The sequence below is a fragment of the Zea mays genome, chromosome 2 (genome assembly GCF_902167145.1).
Source record: "Zea mays cultivar B73 chromosome 2, Zm-B73-REFERENCE-NAM-5.0, whole genome shotgun sequence".
Classification (NCBI taxonomy): Eukaryota; Viridiplantae; Streptophyta; class Magnoliopsida; order Poales; family Poaceae; genus Zea; species Zea mays.
Genome location: NC_050097.1, coordinates 29810334 through 29832232, shown reverse-complemented (window position 1 = coordinate 29832232; position 21899 = coordinate 29810334). Strand labels below are relative to the sequence as shown.

The 21899-nt window shown below is 44.9% G+C and overlaps 2 protein-coding genes across 2 annotated transcripts; both read right to left on the bottom strand.

The window, feature by feature from the left end:
- Positions 1-3201: 3201 nt before the first annotated feature.
- On the bottom strand, positions 3202-4810 carry LOC100273369 (ammonium transporter3). Its single transcript, NM_001147808.1, has one exon. It carries the CDS (start codon positions 4722-4724, stop codon positions 3255-3257), a length of 1470 nt encoding a protein of 489 aa, NP_001141280.1. The 5' UTR covers positions 4725-4810; the 3' UTR covers positions 3202-3254.
- Positions 4811-17381: 12571 nt separating this feature from the next.
- LOC100285067 (uncharacterized) lies at positions 17382-18338 on the bottom strand. Its single transcript, NM_001157962.2, has 2 exons — positions 18090-18338; positions 17382-17937 (listed from the first exon to the last, which is right to left on the bottom strand). The coding sequence occupies exons 1-2, from the start codon at positions 18212-18214 to the stop codon at positions 17727-17729; spliced, it is 336 nt and encodes a 111-aa protein (NP_001151434.1). The 5' UTR covers positions 18215-18338; the 3' UTR covers positions 17382-17726.
- Positions 18339-21899: the final 3561 nt, after the last annotated feature.

Here is a 21899-nt window from a genome sequence, read left to right as displayed (position 1 = left end):
CTCTGATTCTAAATCTCAATTCCATGTGCAGTCAAACAAAATAATTTAGGAAAGCTGATTCCAATTCCCAATTCGATACTCCAATATTACATCCAAAGGGGGTATTTCCGTATTTGGTTTGATCAGGAAGCCTCATCGCTCACAGGCAGCAGTGTTTGGCGATTCCATTTGCAGCTCGCTCATAGCCACCAGCTATGCGTTTAACAGCGTATCGGGTGTGTTGCCTTGAACCATGAACGAACAAATTACAAACGCGATCGAGATTTGCAGGAACGACATGCATGCTGCATGCATGTAGTGCAGCAGACCATATATATCGAAGCAAAAGTTGCATTATTTGCATGTTGCAGTAGTCACGCGTGCAGTCGGGGCTGGAGTTGGACCATCAGCCATGATATATATAAGAATGTTAAGCATGGAGCTTGTTAAGGTCCGTTGGCTGGGCATCCAAGACCAAGAGCATGGAATTGGAACTTAGAGAATTTCGGCTATCCTATCCTACCCTGTAGATTAGATTGCACTTTCGCTGGCATCCCTAGCTTGCTGTAGCCCGACCACTGTCGTCGATGCGATCTTGGGAGAGCTAGGCGGCAACTCTTCTGCAGGCACGGTTGGTTGTTCTGTCCAAGTTGCATGCATGTGAAGTTGCGAGCACCAGACCATGGCTTCATTCGGCATCCCAAAATCGAAGGAAAAGGAAAAAAGGTTAAGAAAGGAAGACGGTGCTTGCAGCCTTGCACCCTAGAGTAGTAGAGTGCGTAGTGATCAAAACTAAAGCATGCAGTATGATGTTTCGCCGTAGTAGATTCTTATTGCACGAGTCGTCTAGAGAAAACGACGGCGGTAAAACAAAGGAAAGGATGAAGGAAAAGAACTCCCCCCCCCCCCCCCCCCCCCCCAGGTAGTGGGATCATCCGAGTAGTTTAAAAGTAGATATCCTGACCGATGTTTTTATTCAGGGAGATAAGCGCGTAGCACGTTAATTAGGGCCTTTGATCAAAAGGCCGGCTTGGGTGTCGCGACACCACACAAGCAAAGCAAAGGCGATGGTTTCCAGATTCCAATCCAAACATCATTCATTCGATCATTGCAGCGCGAGGGGTAGGTAGTTTTTGACTTTTGACGGCAGCCGTCCAATCACTGATAACTGCAGCGCGCGCGAGCGCAAAGCAGATACTAGGCTATCAGAATACCGAGGCGATCGAGATTCGAGACGCAGCCGTGTGTAGGCTCATCCGATCAATAGAAACCAGAGGTCGGTATCGAGTTTTTTTTTTGTCGACACGTACGAGCCTTCGCTGTGATGTCGTGCCTTGCCGTATGGCCGGTTGCAGCTCTCTTTGGGTTGGGTTTTGGACGGGCGCCGCGCCGGAACGGGATCCTCGTGAACCCACCGTTATCCATATGATCCCACGCGGTGGTGGCGCTGGCGCGGTGCATCTCTCAACGAAAATGCCAGGCCGCCCGGGCTTTCCTGCTACCCGACCCGCCCCCGCCCCCGCCCCCGAGAATGAAACGGCGCGCACCACGGGCGTGCGCGCCGATTGGCGGCGGCTGCTTTTTCGGCCTCAGTTGTGGGAAAAGCAGGCACGGCGCTCGCCGCTCGAGCCTTTCTAAGGGCTCCAGCTGCCATGGAGGAAATGCATCTTCACTGTCCTTTTCCGTGCCCGGAGCGTCCAAGACTTTTAGAAGAAGAAAAAAGAGTAGTACTACAATAATGATTCCTTATCACAAGAATGTTAAAATGGTATGTTTGTTAATCAAACTATTTATCGCTTATAAGAAGATTTAACAGTATCACCGTTATAAAAAAATTTGGTTTCTTATTTACCTATAGCGTATTGGAGTCAGTTAGATAAAAAGAGCTTCAATACCTGTTGTCACTATTTTAAGGTCGCACCTAAACGAGACGAACAATCTAATTTATGCAAGTGACCTATTTATGGAGTTGAGTTTCCTATAAGGTTTTATTCTAGAAGATGTGTCCTATTAATGTTATATTTTTAAGCAACATGATTATTTTCCTAATGCAACCACTGTATATATAGTTCTTTGGCTATTCTGGTTACAATTGTATCGGATAAGTAATTTTTTTAAATTGAAGTTATTGAAGTCTTATTTTGTGTTCTATAAACTTAATGCATTAGGTATTAACTTAATGTATTGGATGTAATAGTAATGTACAGTAAAATGCTAGAGAAGATTAAATATGAACATGTATATACCTTGATATTTTTTTGCTATAACACATAGGGCCTCTGGGACGCCCTTGTCTCTAATGGTTTGTTCGAAGAAGATTGAAGGGATTAAAAATCACAAAATTAAATAGAAAAGGATTTAATCCTAGTGCTTATTTGGTTACATCTGGATTGGAGGGAATTAAATCTCTCTCTAGTTAAAATTGAATTAAGGGCATTTAATCACAAATGCAATCTCTCTCTCCCCCTCCCTTTTAACTCTAGTCAATATATTACGTTAGTGAAAACTGATAAGATCAATTAGATGGGGGCACATGTACCGACGAAGTCAAAACTTGTTCCCGATCTCAGTCTCAGCTTCTGCTGCCTCCGATCAGCACTCAGCGGAGACGTAGCAGTCAACTGGATATACTGATAGTGATAGCCCCCGTTTTGTTTTCCGATCCTGTCGCATATCCGGACTGTAAGATGTGTTTGGTTTGGAGTCAAAATAGGATGAGATAGAGTCATCCCTAATTTAGAGGCAGGGTCATCCTTAAGAGTCACTACTGTTTTTGTTTGGTTGAAGGGATAAACTTGGATGGAACCAACCCAGTTTTTGTTTGGATGGTGGTTTTGTCACTTGTTGGGAGGCAACACGATTTTTTCAGCACCGCGACAGGGGCGGGGGCGACTTCATCCGCTCGTTTTTTGGGGACGGCGCCACCACTGAAAAATGGTCTAGGGTTCAACTTGCCCCTGCTTTACCCTCATCCAAACATAACTGAAATTGTGGCTGCCTAGTTTCGTCCCTCTTTATCCATTCAACCAAACGCACCTTAAAACACACGCATGTAACACAAAAACCCCAACCAAAACACACACACATACGTTCGTGCTTCGTCGCCACGCTCTTCTATAGTTTACACAAACTCTTGCGATTGCGACTCCAAAGTGGCGAAGTATTGCCCAAACAGTGGCGGCAGATACGATCGAGATCAAATATGGTACGCGATATCACACTGAGAAAAAAGGCAAGCACGTAGCTTCATCTCGGTTTTAATTCGTTCCTGAATTTTACACCCGGTTGCTGCTCGCCGGCGGCTCGACACGGTTCTGCGCCGACTTGAGCGTGAACTCACCAACCCCTGCATTGTCGCCAGGGTCCTCGTAAGCGAACCCACCGTGCCGCGTCAGGTCCATGCCGGACATCTCGTCGTCGGCCGAGATGCGCAGCAGATCCAGCCTCTTGAGCGCGTAGAAGAGCGGGCCCATGGTGCAGCTCACCCACCCGGCGATCACCACGATCTGGACGATCTGCGCGGCCAGGAGCTTCCCGCCGCCGCCCATCAACAGCCCGTAGGGCCTCCCGGCACCGTAGATCTCCTCCACGTACTCTTGCCTCGCGAAGAGCCCCGTGAAGAGGACGCCCCACGCGCCGCACCCGCCGTGCAGCTGCGCCGCCTCCAGCGGGTCGTCGAACCTGAGGCGCGCGGCGAGGGCGTTGGCGCCGATGAGCACCCACGCGGACACGAACCCGCACACGACGGCCGCCCACGGCTCCACCACGCTGCACCCGGCCGTGATGGCCGCGAACCCGCCGAGGAGCCCGTTGCAGACGTCCACCACGTTCCAGTGGCCCGCCTGGAGCCGCTTCCCGAACAGCGTGGTCAGCGCGGCGACGCTGCCGGCGAGGGTGGTGGTGACGGCGGTGCGGCCCACGGCCGACCACTGCCCGTGGACGGTCCCGGCGGGGCCGTACGACTTGAGGATGGTGGTGAACGACCCGGGGTTGAACCCGTACCAGCCGAACCACAGCAGGAAGGTGCCGAGCACCACGAGCGACGCGCTGTGGCCCCTGAGCGCTACGGAGCGGCCGGCGTGGTCGAAGCGCCCGATACGGGGGCCCTCGACGAGCGCGCCCCAGAACCCCGCGATGCCGCCGACCATGTGGACCACGCCGGAGCCGGCGAAGTCGATGGCGCCGGACCCGAAGAGCAGCGGGCCGGACGTGCGGCCGGCGGCGGCCCACCCGTCGGCGGACCAGAACCAGTGGGACGCCACGGGGTACACGAACCCCGTCAGGAACGCGGAGTAGATGAGGTAGGCGACGAACTGGGTCCTCTCGGCGATGGAGCCCGACGTGATGCCCGCGGCGGCGATGGCGAAGGCCCACTGGTATAGGAAGAAGTCGTAGTCGAAGCCGGTCCTGGGCAGGCGCTGGAGCCCGAAGAAGTGCCTGCCGATGAAGCCGTTGGACGGCGTGCCGAAGGCGAAGGCGAAGCCGAAGAGGTAGTAGAAGAGCGCCCCGGCGGCGGCGTCCAGCACGTTGGTCAGCATGATGTTCATGGTGTTCTTGGCGCGGACGGAGCCGGCGCACAGCATGGCGAAGCCGAGCTGCATGGCGAAGACGAGGTAGGCCGAGAAGAGCAGGTACGTGGCGTCCACCGCGGAGGCCGTGTCCGCGAACTGGCTGCAGAGGTAGCCCGTGGCGTTCGCCGCCGCCGGGCCCAGCAGCGGCGCCAGGTCCGTCGCGCACGTCGCCATCTTCCCTTGGCTGGCTCTCTGTCCCTCCGGCCGGCGTAGCGTTGGAAAGGTATGGCGGCGTGAGGGTGTGGCGTGGGATATGGGTGGATGGGGGACGAACGGCCAGTGGCGGCGATCGGATTTATAGGAGATGGTTGGGCGGGTGCTGTCGAAGAGATGACGATCATATCGCACTTTTGATTCGGCAGAACAAAACAGATCGGCTTCTGTTTTCTGAGATGGGAAGCCTGGGAAGGGGTGTGGGGCCCTGCTGCCAGTGAATCTCCCCTCCCGCGGCCCGCGCTGACAGCAGGATCCCAGGGTTGCTGCGGTGCGGAATCTTAGCTGGAGTGGTTCCGTTCCTCAGCCTCACTGTGCGGTGCCCTCGCATGCGGGTTAGGCCTACCAAACTGCATTTTAAACTTCGCTACATAAACAATAGTACAATACAAATGCAAATGTTTGGAGGACTATGTGCTCAAAATTCCACAGCTATCAGTTAATCGCCATGGTTATACGCTCGTTTCTGTCTCTTGCTACACACCGTGCCTAGCAGGCTAGCACAACTGTGCTTGCTGAGTTTTGCGTCTTCCTCGACCCGGCCGGGACCGGTCTGGCTACCTAGCTACAAGATTCAAGGCTTGAAAACCAGCAGTCTTTATAAAAAAAAAAACCCTATAAACAATCGAAAGGAATCTGCATGCGGCCTGATAGTATCACACTAGTACAGAGAAGATCTATACTGGCGGTCGTAAAACCATTTTTAGTGGCGTTTATCGTAACCGCCAGTACTAGGGGTCAGTAAAAATTATCATTTTTACAGGCGGGTAACTGAAGACCGCCAGTGAAAATCGATTTTCACTGGCGGTCGACGTAATAAAACCGCCATTTTCACTGGCGGTCGACGTAATAAAACCGCCAGTGCAAATCATTTCCAGGAAACATAAAACAGATTTGAAAAATAGTAAAAAAAATTATTTGTATTAGGACCACCCCACCCGCCCGTAAAACCCGACCTGGCAGCAGTTGGAGCTTGGCCAGGTCATCGGCGAGCGGGACCAATCCCGGGGCCGGGCCGCCGAGGCAGAAAGCCGGGCTGAGGCTCTTGGAGTCCAGTTAGCCGAGGCGTCTGCTCGGGCCGGGGCCCTTGCAGCAGACCTAGCCGTGGCTCAAGCCGCATCCTCGGAGCAGCGTGCCCGAGCCAAAGGTATGTCTTGGCTGTTTTAAGATTTTGTTTCAGCTCCATTCCTCAACTCGCGTTTGAGGTCTTCTGCGTTGGCTATTTGCAGAGCTCGAGTCTGCCCTTGATGAGTCCACCAAGGCACTTGCCCAAGCGGCCGAGCAGAGGGAGGCCGACCGTGCGGCCATGTCCGAGGCCATCTCTACCTTCTGTCGGGTCTTTGGTTCCGACGACGTCCCCTCGGGAAGCTCCCCTCAGAGTCGCCTGTAGGCCTTGGGTGACCACGCGCGCGGCAGACTCCGCGAGGCGCTGCATCACGGCGTCAGGCGGGCCTTCGCCGTGCTCGCTTCCCACTATGATGTGGATCTGGAGCGGGTCAGCGAGGGGTATTGCCTTCCCGACGAAAATGAAGCTGCCTTGGCCGAAGTCCAGAGGCTTGACGCGGCCGCCACGGGCCCAAGCGCGGTGCTGGCGACCACCTTCGAAGCCGAGATCCTCCCGCTCGCGCCGTCGTCCCAGGCCGGGGCAGATCTCGCCGAGGGTGGGGACGAAGCCGAGGGCGCGGTCCCTTCTCCGAGCGACGCCTGATTCTGCCGGAGCAGTTTATTTTGAATGCATATGTGTCTTTTGCGGCCGCCGAGGCCCGAACACTTTATTATTGTAATATAAGGTTGTGTCTCTTTTCCTTCTGTTTTGCGTATCCGGACTCGTTCGTCAGTAGCAAGATCGCTTACCCAAGTAAGAGTTATTTTTCGTGGTAGGCGACGAGTGAGGTATCCGTATCCCAGAGGCGTAGGAATCCCTCGGCTCGGTCGGCCTTGCCACTTACATGCACCCTTATTCGTTTCTTGGGGTCCTGTTACTGATATAGCCGGGAGACGCGAAAGTCTTTTTGACGAAAGACTTTTTTCGAGGAAAATTTTGACGCAGAGGGGGTTCCCCCCTTCTAGCCCCCGAGGGAGGGTCGGGCTTTGCCGAGGCAAGACTGACCCTTCCTTGATGGTTAGGCTTTGTATGAGAACGAGGTGTATGAACAACTTGAAAGCATCTTAAGGGTAGAAGCGACGTAGCATTCTGAAGTTCTACAACTCGCGAGTCGCGGCATTTTTCGCAAGTCGCGACATTTTTCGCGCAAAATTCGCGCGCTACGCGATTGTTAGTAATCGAACCGTCGACCTCACTCTCGCGCGTATCCTCCACTACCACTCCGTCTATGACATGCTTTGTGTCTAGTTTGTAGTTGTTTTCTCCACATATTACAACCATTTGAGTGTAAATTGCTTATTTGAGACCCTAAACGAATTCAAATAAAAAAGTTGTCAACTACAAAGATAAATAACTTTTGAAGTTATACAACTTTTATTTTGACACTTTTTTCATCCGAGATAGTTTGCAAAATTTGAATTTTAAATTTGACATACTTAGATTCAATTTTTGAGAACTGAAATGAGTTCAAATAAAAAAAAGTTGTCAACTACAAAGTTTCATAACTTTTAGAGATCTACAACTTTTATTTTGGTGGTTTTGTCATATGAGGTCGTTTGAAAAACTCGAAAAATTAAGGATAAAAATGATTTCTAGTGGCGGTTCCTTAAGAAAACCGCCACTAGAAATCGTATTTCTACTGGCGGTTCCTTAAGAAAACCGCCAGTAGAAATCCATGATTTGTAGTGGCGATTTTCTTAAGTAACCGCCAGTAGAAATACGATTTCTAGTGGCGGTTTTCTTAAGGAACCGCCACTAGAAATAGCACAGTCGGTGGATAACCGGATCCGTCTGTAAAAATAAATCGTCCCGCAGGTCTTGAGCCTTTTTCTACTAGTGTCAGTTGTCAACGCTTGTAGAAAAATAAAGGGTAGTAACGCTAAACAAAAAGAATAGTAGGATTAGGATAGACACACGTACCCGATTAGATTATGCAAGCTGTGTGTGTGCGCTAACGAGTAAGCTAGATTTTTTTCTATAAACTTAATTAGTCAGACTTGGAAACCTTTCACTTGCCTGCATTCTTTTTCGATAGGGGTAAGTTATTTTTATCGGGGGTATGCGTGGAGTAATGAGTTTGCCCGTCTACTTTCAATGTGCAGAGGTAAAACATAAATTTTAGTGCAGGTGCAAAAAAAAACCTAAAACCCCTTGACTCCATGCGCTATACCTAGGGATGAAAACAGTCGGTAAACACTAAAATCATTATCGTTTTATATTTTTTTATCGAAAACAAAATCGAAAACGGTAACTCTGGAAACGGAAACGATATCGGTATTTCGGAAACATCGGAAACAAAAGTTTGATGCAGAAAATACACCGGTAATGGTCGAAATCTAAAATATGATCGGAAAACATATCAAACTTCACAATACAATAAAGTTGACAAAAGATCACAAATATCACAAGTTCTTAATTCATGATATAACAAGTTCACAATATAACAAGTTAACAAGGATCACAAATTTATAGTATAAAAAGTTCACAAAGATCACAAATTCACAATATAACAAGTTCATAAAAATCACAAGTTCACAGACTCAAAGTTCACACTTCACAATATCCCCTCGATCTAGCTAACATGGCATGCTTATTCATTAAATATTTTTTCCTCACATAAAGAGTTTTTTCACAGCCTCACAGGAAAACCCTAAAATCTAGTGTGTAAAAAAGGCAGACTGTCGGCTTTCTATCATTATATATTACTAATATATAACATGTGCATAGAAAAGAGTGCATTCGTTCGAGAGACCAAATCGTTAATCCCAACTACTTTCCAACACCATATATCCCAAAAAATCTTAACGCGTCCAAAAAATACAAAAATAAGTAATCCTTATTTAGAGACATACAGACGATGCGAAAAATCATATCTAGAGACATACAGGTGATGCGAAAAATCACATGCTGAAAAATTCCAAAAAAATCCAAGACACTATTCCGGAAAATTCTGAGACACAAATCCGGTAATTTCTAACAAAAACCGGTAACCGAAGGAAACGTCAATAAAACACCACACCAATTCTGATACCGATTCCGATAGAAAGTTCCGAAAACCGATTCCATTTTCGAAAAATACCGTTACCGGTGAATCCGATCGAAAATTTTTGAAATCGGTTTCCGGAATATCGAAAAATTCCGAAACCGTTTTCATCCCTAGCTATACCCCTTGCTAAACCATTTTACTGTTACGCTAGACTACCAAGTACCGATTTAAGCATCTTTAAGATACTCTTTATTTATGACTCTATATTTAACTCTCTATTTATATTTTTTATAAAGATTACACTATATATGTAGCATCTCAGACTATCTATTTAGTTTGACTAGTAAGATAGCCAATTTAAAGAATCGTATAGTCTGACGAGTCAAATAGCTAGTCTGTTGGAGAACTATTTTATTGTTGAGTAGTGAAATTTTGGTTTGTCGAGTCATTTGGCTAGTCTCTTGGAGATGCTTAGGCCCCTTTGCCAAAACTCAACTCCTCTAAAAACAGACTTCTATAGCAGCTAGACGGAATAGTTTTGTGACTAGTTTGGCAAAAGGGCCCTTACTCATCGTTCGGCTTGATCACCCACCCAGTCCACGCCCGACGCGGTTAAGGTCAGCGGCCAACCTGTTACCCGCTGACGCCGCCAAATGGCCTGCGATCAGTAGACTAATCGGCGGCTTCAGAAGCAGCAAACTGTCCAGGTATCCGCGAGACTTGTATTTTCAGTATTTCTACTCGGTACAGGGGATACATTCCTGCAAGCATGTCACGCCTACATGCCGTTGTATGATCCCTAGATTATTAATACCATTGACATTTGGGCATGTTTGCCGCCTATCATTAGGAATCTCGAATCCCATTTGGGCATTGATTGGAATCTAACTGGATCGTGATCCGCATGGAGAACAAAAACTTGGCAGTTCCTTCGTATTTCTGCCTCCCAAGCATTTTTTTAGAGGACAGGAGGGGAACCTCTACTGAAAATTTTATTAAAACTAGAAAATTACAGTTTAGAGCATACAAATAGACATATTACATAAGGGAAGAGTTAGTTATGACTGTCATTGCTGAAGTCAGTCAGGAATGGAGGAATCGAATCTTCCCCGAGCTCTATGGATGACCAAGAGTAATTCCTTTGTGAATTCATGTTTACATTGTTGCACCGTTGGATCTATGTTCTGAAATAACCATGCATTTCGACACTTCCAAATGCTCCAAGTCATGAGGATAACTATCTCCATAGAGAAGGGAACATTGAGTTGTTGTTTGAGATTTGCCGAAGCCTCCTCGGGATTAGCAATTCTAGGAGGCGTCAAACCGATTGAATTCCAACAGACCTTAGCAAAGTTGCATATGAGGAAGAGATGATAGAGTGTTTCCTCTTTTTGTCAGATACCGTTTTCGCACGTGTATGGCTCAAGTGTCATGTTTTTCCTCCTCAGCATATTCCTTGTGTTCAGTCTGTTTTTCAGCCACAACCAATAAAAAACTTTATGCTTTGGTTGACATTTATTTTTCCAAAGCGATTTGAAAATGTGATGAACCTGAATATGTCCCATAAGATGCCTGTAGGTCTTCTTTGTAGAGAAAATCTCTGAACCCCAAATAAATTTCCAAATGTCCTTTGCGTTGGTCACAATGATTTGCCCCCAGGCCTCATTTAGCTCAAGATACCGCTCGTAAGCCTGTGCAGACAGAGGTAGCTGAAAAATCTCGAAAAGGTGTTCTTTTTGTTTTGTTTCTTTGATAGAGAGTTTACTGTTGCAAGCAAAGGAGAATAATTCAGGATATTGTTGAGCTGGGATGCTCTTATTCCACAGATCGTTCCAGAAAAGAATAGTTCTCCTATTGCCGATGGTTGGAGCTGCCAGTCCCTTGAAACTTTGAACAAGACTAAGAAGACTTCTCCACCAAAAGGAACCAATTCTTGAGCAGCTAGGGAGTCTGTCTGACCTATAATAGTTGTTCCATATGAGATTCACCCAGTGTAAGTCATAATTATTGAAGAACTTGTGCAAAAATTTCAATAGCAACGCCTTGTTGTGCGTCTCCAATCTGACCACTCGGAGGCCCCCGTTGCTCTTTGGCTGAGTAATCATGCTCCATACAACTAGAGGCGATTTTTTTGAGTTCACATCGTTTCCTCTCCAGAGGCAGTGTTTCCTGTAAGCGTCTATCTTCTTGATTGTGGCGGCAGGGATTTTAAGCGTGCACATAAGGAAAGTCGGAAGAGCTGAGAAAACTGAGTTAACCAACTCCAATCTTCCAGCTTGAGAGAGGAGAGCAGAGGTGCAAGACAGTCTCATTTCAATTCGTTGGATAAGTGGTAAAAAATGATGGATTCTGGGTTTTGACAAACCCAGAGGAACACCAAGGTAGGTGAAAGGCATTGATCCTGTCTGACAGTTGAACGTTCTGGAGAGAACCACCATCTTTTCTGGGAAAACATTGATCGGATACATACTTGATTTATTATAATTCACCCTGAGCCCCGTCGAGGTTGCGTAGGAGTTAAGAACTGCTTTGAGGAAAAATAATTGCCTGGGGCAGGCTTCCATTAGCAATAGTGTGTCATCAGCATATTGAACAATCGGGAAATCTTGGCCACAGTTTTCAGTCAGGGGTAACTGGTGTAAATTTTGTTGTCTTGTTTTATTGATAATACTCTGAAGCAGATCTGCCGCCAAAACAAACAATAAAGGCGAGAGAGGGTCGCCTTGCCTGACCCCACGCTTGCAATGAAAAGTTTTCCCTCGGACTCCATTAAGTAAGACCGATGACGTGCCAGACTGAAGGATATTTCGAATCCAGTTAAGCCATTTAGGTCCAAATCCTCTATGAGACAGCACCTGAAGGATAAGTTCATGTTCAATAGTATCAAAGGCCTTTTCAAAGTCCAGCTTGAGCACAATGATTTCTGTTTTGGAAATATGGCATAAATGAATATATTCATAGGCCCAGGCCAAGCAATCCTGGATGGTTCTTCCTTTTATGAAGCCATATTGATTTTTGTGAACGAGGGAAGTCATCACTGTCTGTAGTCGATTGGCCAGAAGCTTAGTGATAATTTTCATACTATTATTTAGAAGCGAAATTGGCCTGAAATCTCCCACTGATTGGAGATTTTCCTTCTTCAGAACCAGAACGATAAATGAACCATTTATACTTCGAAGGCAGACATCTTCATGATAAAATTGGTCTCATAAGTCATAGAAATCCTGGGAAATGACGTGCCAGCATTTTTTGATAAAATTGATGTTAAATCCATCAGGGCCCGGGGATTTGTCTGAAGGGAGCACTGCAATAATGCTATCAATTTCTTGCTTGGAAAATGGCGAATCCAACCATTGCAAGCCATCCTGCATAATTATCAGGTCTGAGAGATAAAAAACATTCTCCGAAAAGTCAGAAGAACCCAAACGACATTTGAAAATATTCCACATGAGATTTGCTTTATGATCGTGCTCAGAGTAACTTGTCTCATTATCATCGGAGAGCAAAACAATTGAGTTACGCCTATGCTTTATCGTTGCATGAGCATGAAAAAATCTAGAGCAGATATCTCCACCAATGACCCATTTGATGGAAGCCCATTGCTTCCAATAAATTTTCTGAATTTGAAGCAGATCAACAATTTTGGTTTGCATAAGCTCCCGGAAATTCCATTCTTCAATCGATAGGTCCCGATGCTCCTCAATTATGTCAATGAACTCAATTAGTAACTTAATGTGCCCCACTGTTTTATCAATCTTTGGTAGAAAACGCTGCCACTCTTTAAGAACCTTCCTGGTGTTCTTGAATTTTGCTGTTAAGTTCTTTGCTTTGTCAATAAGGTTTGGCTGACCAATCCAAGAATTTTGAAAGACGAACATAAACCCTTCAAATTGCAGCCAGAAATTTTCAAACCTAAAAATCTTAGGCTTAGGGATTTTTGACTTGAAAGAAACCAGACATGGCACATGGTCAGAGATATCCCGAGGCAACGTTGTTGCGCGAGTGTTTGGGTAAATTACCGACCAATCTCGCGGGATGAAAAACCAATCAAGTCTTTGAAGAAGGGGCTCCCTTTGCCTATTCGACCAGGTAAAGGACAGACCATGGAGGGGGATTTCTATCAGGTCAAGCTGGCTAATGGCCTCGTTAAATTTCAACATCAGGCTAAGATCTCCCCTAACAATATTTCTGTTTTCGGGCCTACGAGTAAGATTGAAGTCCCCAACTATCAGCCAAAGTTTATCAAAGGGCATATTTATATTAGAGAACCAGTTGATGAATTCAATTTTCCCATGTGGAGTACAGAGCACGTAAATATTTGTGATAATCCAGGATTCATTCGACGAATTAGAGAAAAATTCAACCGAAAGAGCATATTCATTCTGATAAATAACATTGCCCACCAATTTCGAGCTATTCCAAACAGTAATGGAACCACCCGAATTTCCCACCGAGGGGACAAAAGCGAACGAGTCAAAGGAATTGGGGCAAAATTTTCTGAGATCAGCCCTATCAAAGAATTCCTTCTTGGTTACCTGTAAGCAGATAACAGCACACCTGGACTTCCAAGCATTACTGGTGGTGCTTTGGTTCTGGTTTCTGAACATAGATAGATATGAGATATATAGCCCGCGGCGGTATTCAGACTCTGCACTCTGCATGGCCGGTCGGTTTCTTGCTCTGTATGGTACTGGATGATTATTAGCACTTGAGCACACGCTTGTCTGCAACATTCACCCATTCACATCATATTAATTTTACGTTATTTATGATAAAAAAAGTTATGTGAATGAATGATCTGCAACCTGGAGGCTCGACTTCGCCAGGTTGATTTCTTAATTACTATCACCTCCTCTCCTCCTGCTGCTGTGGTTGGGAAAGGTGCTAGTGTAATCAGATGCTGCTGCAAAGTCCACACTGGCTTCCTGCGTATACTATACTGATCACAACACTCGGCAGCACTGAACGAATGATTATTTAGAGATCCCTGAGAAAATACAACCTAAGAAAGCACATTTTAAATTGCTCGGGTAGAATCTTCCCTGATGTCCATCGCTGACATCAAAATTGATCTGTACACACAGTTTATCTAGCTTTTGTTTCGTAGTAGATTAGGTTCGTTGTAAAAGAATATTCATATCTGAGCTTGTTAATCCGGAGGGACATGCTCTCATCCGACTCTGGCCAGCTAAAATTTCCATCTCCAGCCATGTCGCTGTAGCTGCTAAAGATTTGATTAACCGAGGTCGAAGCATGGGCGGAGAAGAACCTCATTACAGTTTTTTAATAGAATTATGCTCAATTAACCATTTTTACTATAATTGACGTAGATTTGTTAAAGATGTGAATATGTGAGATAGAAACATCGGTGCAGGAGGACTCCATCACAACGGTGGCAGCATCTCAATCACAGAGGAATCGATATTTACCCTCATATGTTGCCTCGTATTCTGCGTATGAAATAGATGAAACATCATTAGTATTGGAGAATAAAACCCTTGTCCTATTGTATAGATCATATATTACCAATCACTATATTAAGCCTTTGATTAATTGCGCTGCACAAAATTATAGATTATGTATTATCAAAGTATAGATTATGTATTACCAACTACTATATTAAACCTTAGATTAATTGCGCTGCACAAAATTTAGAATATATTTATTTAGATACACAAAATTACACTATATATATTTATAATTCTCTTGTCTGTGTCTTAGCTTTGAGAGGAGACATGGCCCCTGCCGGCCCCCCTTGGCTTCGCCCCTGGTTGTGCCTGCCATGTTCGGGTTGTGCCCGCTAGCGGGGCAAAAGGAACGAATAATAGGAGGTGAATTAGAGCATCTCCAACAAGGAGCTCTACTCCAACATTTAGGCCTATTGTTAATAGTTAGCTAGCTAATAAATTATTAGCTAGGTTGAGCTAGCTAATGAACTAATTGTTAGTTGTGAGGTAGCTATCAATTAGTTAGGGTATTAGTTGAGATTGTTTGAAACTCAACAACTAATTTTTAGTAGCTAACTATTAGTTTTAGAAGTTCCAAACATAGCCTAAATAATGTTATTTGGAAATAAATCACATTATTAGAAATTAAATAGTTATAGATTAAGAGGGAAGGAGGATAGTGCTCCAATATATACGGGTACCGTTGGAGGGACCGAGCCCTATAACCGTTTGATGAATTTTTATAAAATAAAGTTACTGTTGGAGGGCGTTTTATAGCCCCGAACCCTATATATTTTAAAATCCAACCTTATTTAGGACCTTTCTTGGAGATGCTACAATCATTTTTTTGGCACTAATCGAAACTTTGATTTTTCCATGAACTAAAACCCTATACGAATAACCAAACGTTTAAAAGTGCAATTAAGTTTTCTACAAGTTTTGCAACATAGGTTTAAGACCTATCCACTAGTATATAAGTAAGCTAATAAGATAAAGCAGAAAACCAAAGATAACAATATAAATAAAGAGCTTAAATATGATAGAGATACAAACTTTCGTCGGTGTACTTGTAGTTTGAGGTATCGGTGTACTTGTATTTTGAGGTATCGAGAAGCATCACAAGCTTCTCGTTAGTCTTTGTTGGAGGCCCACGCAAGGGAAGCCCACACAAAAGCTAAGCTTCTGGTTAGGTACAGGAGCGTATCCAGAATTTTTGTATAGAGTGCGGCATAAACAATATTTAATAGATTATTTGTAGTAATGAGTGTCTAATCTTAGTTTAAGTTGCACTTAGTAAACTACATGCTTTTATCGAGCGTACAAACAAAGAAAAAAAACCAATATTTATTGAATCAATCACTGCTTTTCGAAATTTTGCATCCGACCGATGTCACGGCCCACGAGGGGGCACAAGCACGATCCATTTACGGAGGCATGAAACAATCCATTTATAGGCACGAAAATGTACATATTCATTTGGTCATCTGTTTCTAATCATGGAAATCATCCGCTCCACTTTGGCTGGCCACATACTTAATCATGTAAATGAGGTGTCAACCACCCATTGGTTTCATGTTTTTTGATTTTTAAATTATAAAGTTTGAAATGCTAATATCTACTAAATGGTATATGTGTTTTGAATTCCAAGTTTTGTTGTGAATTTTGAGCTTTGATGTGAATTTGGGCTCTCTGAATTTTGGGCCAGAATTTGAATTTCGAGCTTTTTACTATTTTGGGCTGCTCGAAATAATCCCGACACGTTTTACCAATAACGTGTCGGACCAAGGGCTAAGCCCATGGGCTGGCACGACACAAACCGAAATTCAATCGTGTTGGGCTTTTTCGGACTTGGGTCGGGCAAGACTGGACGACCTGAATGTACACCTATAACAGGACGGGCCAGAGCCCCGAGAGTGCTCTCTGTCTCCATCCCCGTCTCGATCCCCCAAAATCCATTCCTCGTCCCATAGAGAACCCATGAGGATCAATTGTTGAGTGTAGATATTATGGTATAAACAAATAAATCACGCTTATCGCGTGGGCGAGCGGCAACTGGGTGAAGGAAATGAGGGTTATGAATTTATGATTAACCGGTGAGGATTTTACATCTTTATATATACATGATCATACCGAGCGATTTGTTGGATCCGACCTTCATATGCCACACGAGGGATGGTTTGACTCCTAATTTAGGTTCTCATATGATCTCTGCGGGAAAAAAATTATCCCCATCCCTGTCCTATTAAGTTTCGAGTCAGCACCCTGCCATCCTCGCGAGGGAAATTTCAGCCCAATCTCCGCCACATTTGGGCCTCTTGGGGACGCGCCCTACGGAGAAAATTGTCATCCTTATATAAAAGTGATATACAGGTAGTGAGATAGGGCTCTACCAAACACTCCGATAAAACTCAGATTTGAAACTGCTCTACTGTGAATTCATGAAGCTCTGCCAAATGGAATACCGTCGTGCTTTCTGATGTATTTGTCGCTTCTGCCTTCAGCCTTTTGCCATTTCAGCTGAGCGGACATCGGTGTCCTGCTCCTGGCTCCTGCACCAACAACACTCCACTCGCCATGCGCCGTACGAGGAACGTCCAAAGCCACCAAGGCGCGACAGAATGAAAGAAGTGTGAACGGCGAGAAGGTCAAGTCGAGACGGGCAGCTAGCGAGGACCATCGCTTTCCGCTGGGACTTGCCCGATCGGCAAGGACAGCATCGTCGTCGTCTTCGTCCTCATCCACTTCGTTCCTGTTCATTCACACACCCCAACGCCCGGGCGTAGGCGCGTAGCGTAGCCACTGAGATCGAAAGTGAGGAGTGAGGAGGATGGGAGAGGAAAGGAGAAGTGCAATACCAAAAGGCAACCTGTGAGTGACCATCATTAAGCTCAAAGCAGGCACTAGCACCACTAGTGAGCGACGCTGTGGCCCCCCCAGACCCCACAGGTGTCACAACACTAAAGACAGTAGTGCTGCCTTTGGACCTGCCTTTGCTCATAGTTTAATTAATTAACCGGCAAACTGACGGTCAAGAAACGAAAGCATCCAATCAAGAACACGAACCATCTACTTCTTTTTTCATGAAATAACATCACCGGCCATTGCACTACTGCATGCCGCTCGATCTCATATATATTATCTTTATGTAACTGTACTGTTAATATATTACATTACATTTGTCGTATAGTATATTAATTACTAGCTACCATCACTTCAGTTAACTCACAACACAGCTTACGATCGAGTCCTGAAAGGGAAAACTAATGCCTACCATACAAATCCTCGCTAGCTAAACCATGGTCGTCGCACAGGAATTCGGTCGAGGCTTTCAGACAAAAAGAAGAAGAGACAAATCAGAACACAAGAGAAAGAAGGTGCGCTCGTGTGGTCCACCCGAGGAGTGGGGCTAGCTAATATATATGGTTTTAGGAGGGGTCGAAGTTGTAGTGCTTGTCGACGCCGACGACGACGTCCCAGGTGCAGCTGAGGCCCTTGGGGAAGACGACGAGGTCGCCGGCGCCGAACTCCACGCACTCGCGGGAGCCCTTCACGGCGGCCCTCACCCTGCCCTTCACTAGGTAGCACGTCAGCGCCGCGTCGAACTTGAGCGGGAACCTCCCCGGCGGACATCCCCATCTTCGCATATAATAAATATATGCACACACGCGACGCGCGCATGCATGGCCAAGAGGATCGATAGATCAGAGATCAGAGGCAAAAAACTTAGGTACAGAACGAACGAATGAGTGAGAAGGGAAGCAGAAAGCTTTGGATTAATATATATATACTTGGGCCAGGACTTGACGCCGAGTTGAAGCAAGCGCGCCTCCGGCGGGTTCTTCTCGACGGTGATGGAGAGACCGGGGAGCCTTGCCGCCTCCATGGTGTCTGGGCTTGTTGAAGCCGTCCCCATGGACGACACCTCTTTGACTACGAAGATATAATAGTGGCAGGAGAAGGCAAGTTGAAGTGGACAGTGGTGTACGTGTGCTCTGTGCTGCTGCCGCTGCCCCCCGCTAGTATGCTAGCCGGCCGGCAAATAGCTAGAGCTAGCCTAGCTACAAGAATATAAAGGGAGCTGCAACCAGTTACATCGCTTGGATTTGGAGAAGCGCCAAACGCACTCTAGAGTAGTAGTGTCTGTCATACCGAGGGAGACACGAATCTGTGTGTTACGTGCCCTTTACTGCAGCATCGTTTCTGCACGGCTGCACCCACACCGTAGGGTAGTTTACCACGTCTAACACTACCAAAATCCGTGGCTTTGCCGAGTGCTTAGCACTTTGCCGAGTGTCGTCCTCGGTAAAGTCCTGCATTTGGTAAAGACTACATTTGCCGAGAGCAGAACTCTCGCCACAGAAATACACTCGGCAAAGAAATCTTTGCGGAGCGCCAAACACTCGGCGAATGCGGCGCTCGGCAAAGGACCGTCAGCAGCCGTCTATAGCTTACGGTCGTTACCTTTTGCCGAGGGCCGAGCTTTGGCACTCGGCAAAGATGCTTCATTGCCGAGTGTTAACCAGCTGACACTCGGCAGAGGAAGCTTTGCCGAGTGTTATTTCTGGACACCCGACACAGTATATTTTTATTTTTTCTTTTTTGCCAACCAAAGTTTTTGTGGTTAACTGGTTTAGATGTGTGTTTGATTTGTAGATATAGTTGTGATAAGATTTTTCTCCTACTACTCACTCGTCGATGACTTAAGTGTGGCAAAATTCTCTTAGACATTGTCAAGATGTAACGAAGAAATTGAGCATCTACCTTAGGCAAGTACGCCAGAAAATATATGGCAATTTTTGACAGCTTAGATATATAACCAAACATTTACTGTCCCCCAAAATATAATTACGATGGTTTGAGAAATATATAAGAAAATTATGAATATTTGTGACTCTAATTAGATCATCATGTTGTCTATATTCATAATCTGGGACACACAAATGTGCCCCTTGTCAATAGAAGAGCTATCACTGAAGATTTATGTTGTTGTGTTGTCATAGATTGTTCAGTAGTAATTATGCAAGGTAGGTCACAAGATCGAAAGTTGAAGGTAAAGACATGGAACACAGAAGGGTCATAGGTTCAGGCTCTCTATGTGAGATAATATTCTGGATATGTTGTTATGTTGTGATGTGATGCGATATGCCCTAACGAGGCGTTTGGATCCCTTCATTTTAGAGGAATTGGAATTCACTAAATAAAGTAACTTATTTAGTTTGGAATTTGACAATCCACCACTTTCCAAAGTTCAGATATAAGCCTATCTCAAATTCATGGGGTGGAGGATGAGAAATAATTTTATGTATTATTAGTAGAATTTGTTTCTACTCTGTAACTTACATAACACTCTTCGTCTCATTCCTCTATAGTAAAAATGTAGCCCATAAATATCTCGGACATCTTGCTAATAATAGCATACAAATGTATTTTGCATAAACCGAATTATCTTAATTGATATGCCAAAAATTACTATTATTAGAATGAAATTCAATTCCAATGATCCAAACGGGACGTAAGGGAATTCTCCTGCCCCTCCTTTTATATTCTAAGGAGGAACAATGGTTACATAGTATGAATCGACTTGATTACCAAGTTCATGACAGAACCGAATCATACATGAGTTGTATACGAGTCTAACTCTCTCTCTCTCTCTCTTTCTCTTGGAGTTTATCTCTAATTCCGTTGAGATTTTTGCTATATCCACGTTTCTAGAATCCTCCTAACTGTAGGATTCCTCTTGATTTTATTGCAGAGTCTACGGGCTAGTGGCCGAGACCATATGCTTTTCTACTCGGGTTCTTCTTATGCTATCTCCAGCAGCATACCCATTCTCAACCCCATATTTAAACTCCACACTGCGAACAATGTAATCTACAGTGCAAACCAGTGCAAGACAATATTTTGGGTGACCATATGGGTGAACTGCTGAAGACAGTCTTAGTAACGATTGGTTGGGTACCCATGGTGTATATATTTGATAGTAGCCCTCAAGTCTCATTTGGCCAAGTCATTGATTCACACAAATGAGACTCTCCTTGTGAATCTTATAGAATGAATTGAATCATCATGCCTATGTCGATCTAACTTTTGCTGAGTCCCTAGCTCATTCATGCAACTCTTGAGTCTATAGACTCGGCTCGAGCTAAGGACTCAGTTTGTTTATTAATCTAGTGCTTCAATTTCTATAATCATTTGTCACTTTTGCTTCCTTAGTTCTTTATATAAAAAGCTCACAGTGCTTCAGTTTCCCATGAGTTGAAAGCTTTCATTCTCCGCTTCCAAACACTTCTGCGTAGTCGCCCTTTTGTCTTCCTCAAAGAACTTTGCTCTAGATCTCGCTTCTGCTACCATCAATCCTTCGCCCAACTTCCATCCGCAACATTAATGGTTGTCGCTCATCCGCAAGAGTTGGAAGCTTCTTCAATAGAGAGCAAAGATCTAAAAACCTTCCATGCCGCGAGATTGATACATGAGAAAAGGATAATCGAATGGCACATGCCTGACAACGAACCCTACCCGAAGCCAAACTTGGAAGAGATTGCAGTCTTTGCTCCATTCCTGATGCATGGGTTCGGCCTTTATGCCTCTAAATTCTTCCATGATCTCCTGCAATATTACCAAATCAAGTTGGTTCAATTGAATTCTAACTCCATCTTATACATTGCCATTTTTCTATCTATACTAAGCCTATCTTAGCATTCCACCTTTCTTTCCTCCGTTTCAACGCCTCTTCTTGTTATGCCCTTGCCTAAACAAAGATCAACCCCCAGTGGTTGGGAGTGTTAGTATTCAACTCCGAGCCAATCAATAATACCTTGATTGTCCTCTAAAAACCTCCCACAAATACTTACACATGTGCTGGTTTTATGATGGCAATTAAAAGCCCAAACTTTTTAATTTTTTGAGTCAGCATCCCGTATTCTCTTTCTCATTCTACCTAGGAGATCTTTAGATGTTTTGAACCACAACTTCTAACTTTATGGATTTTTTAGGAAATGTGGCCTTAACCAAACTTAGTTCTCGTGATGTTTTATTTTGTATCAAATATGATGGTATTGCACTTTGAGTTAGTTTCTTCTCCTCTCAACCCCTCTAGCTTGACTTTTTTGAGTTGATCCTTGCCTTTAAGAGTTCGAGAGAGGTTTTGGAGATAATATCTAGATTATAAACTGTCCTGACATTATTGCAAACTTCTTGTATGAGCTGATCCATTTTATGGACAGATTTTCAATAGATTTGGTCATTTGACAAAACCCCAACTCAAGTTCAGGTTTCTGATCTGCTATTGAAATTTAAATCCGTTTGAGTTAGAATTTTTTGGACACCTTAGAAACTCACTGGTAAATTCCAGTTCAATTGAAAGTCGCCTTGAGGGGGGTGAATAGGGCGAAACTGAAATTTACAAAGTTAATCACAACTACAAGCCGGGTTAGCGTTAGAAATATAATCGAGTCTGCGAGAGTGGGAGCAAAACAAATCGCAAGCGAATAAAGAGTGTGACACGCGGATTTGTTTTACCGAGGTTCGGTTCTCGCAAACCTACTCCCCGTTGAGGAGGCCACAAAGGCCGGGTCTTTTTCAACCCCTTCCCTCTCTCA

Excerpts from the sequence above, each read along its gene's own strand:
- LOC100285067 (NM_001157962.2), bottom strand. The coding sequence starts at position 18,214 with ATGGGGACGGCTTCAACAAGCCCAGACACCATGGAGGCGGCAAGGCTC. Across the intron at positions 17,938-18,089 it reads GGCGTCAAGTCCTGGCCCAA|ATGGGGATGTCCGCCGGGGA; the intron begins GTATATATATAT and ends TTATATGCGAAG.
- LOC100273369 (NM_001147808.1), bottom strand. The coding sequence starts at position 4,724 with ATGGCGACGTGCGCGACGGACCTGGCGCCGCTGCTGGGCCCGGCGGCG.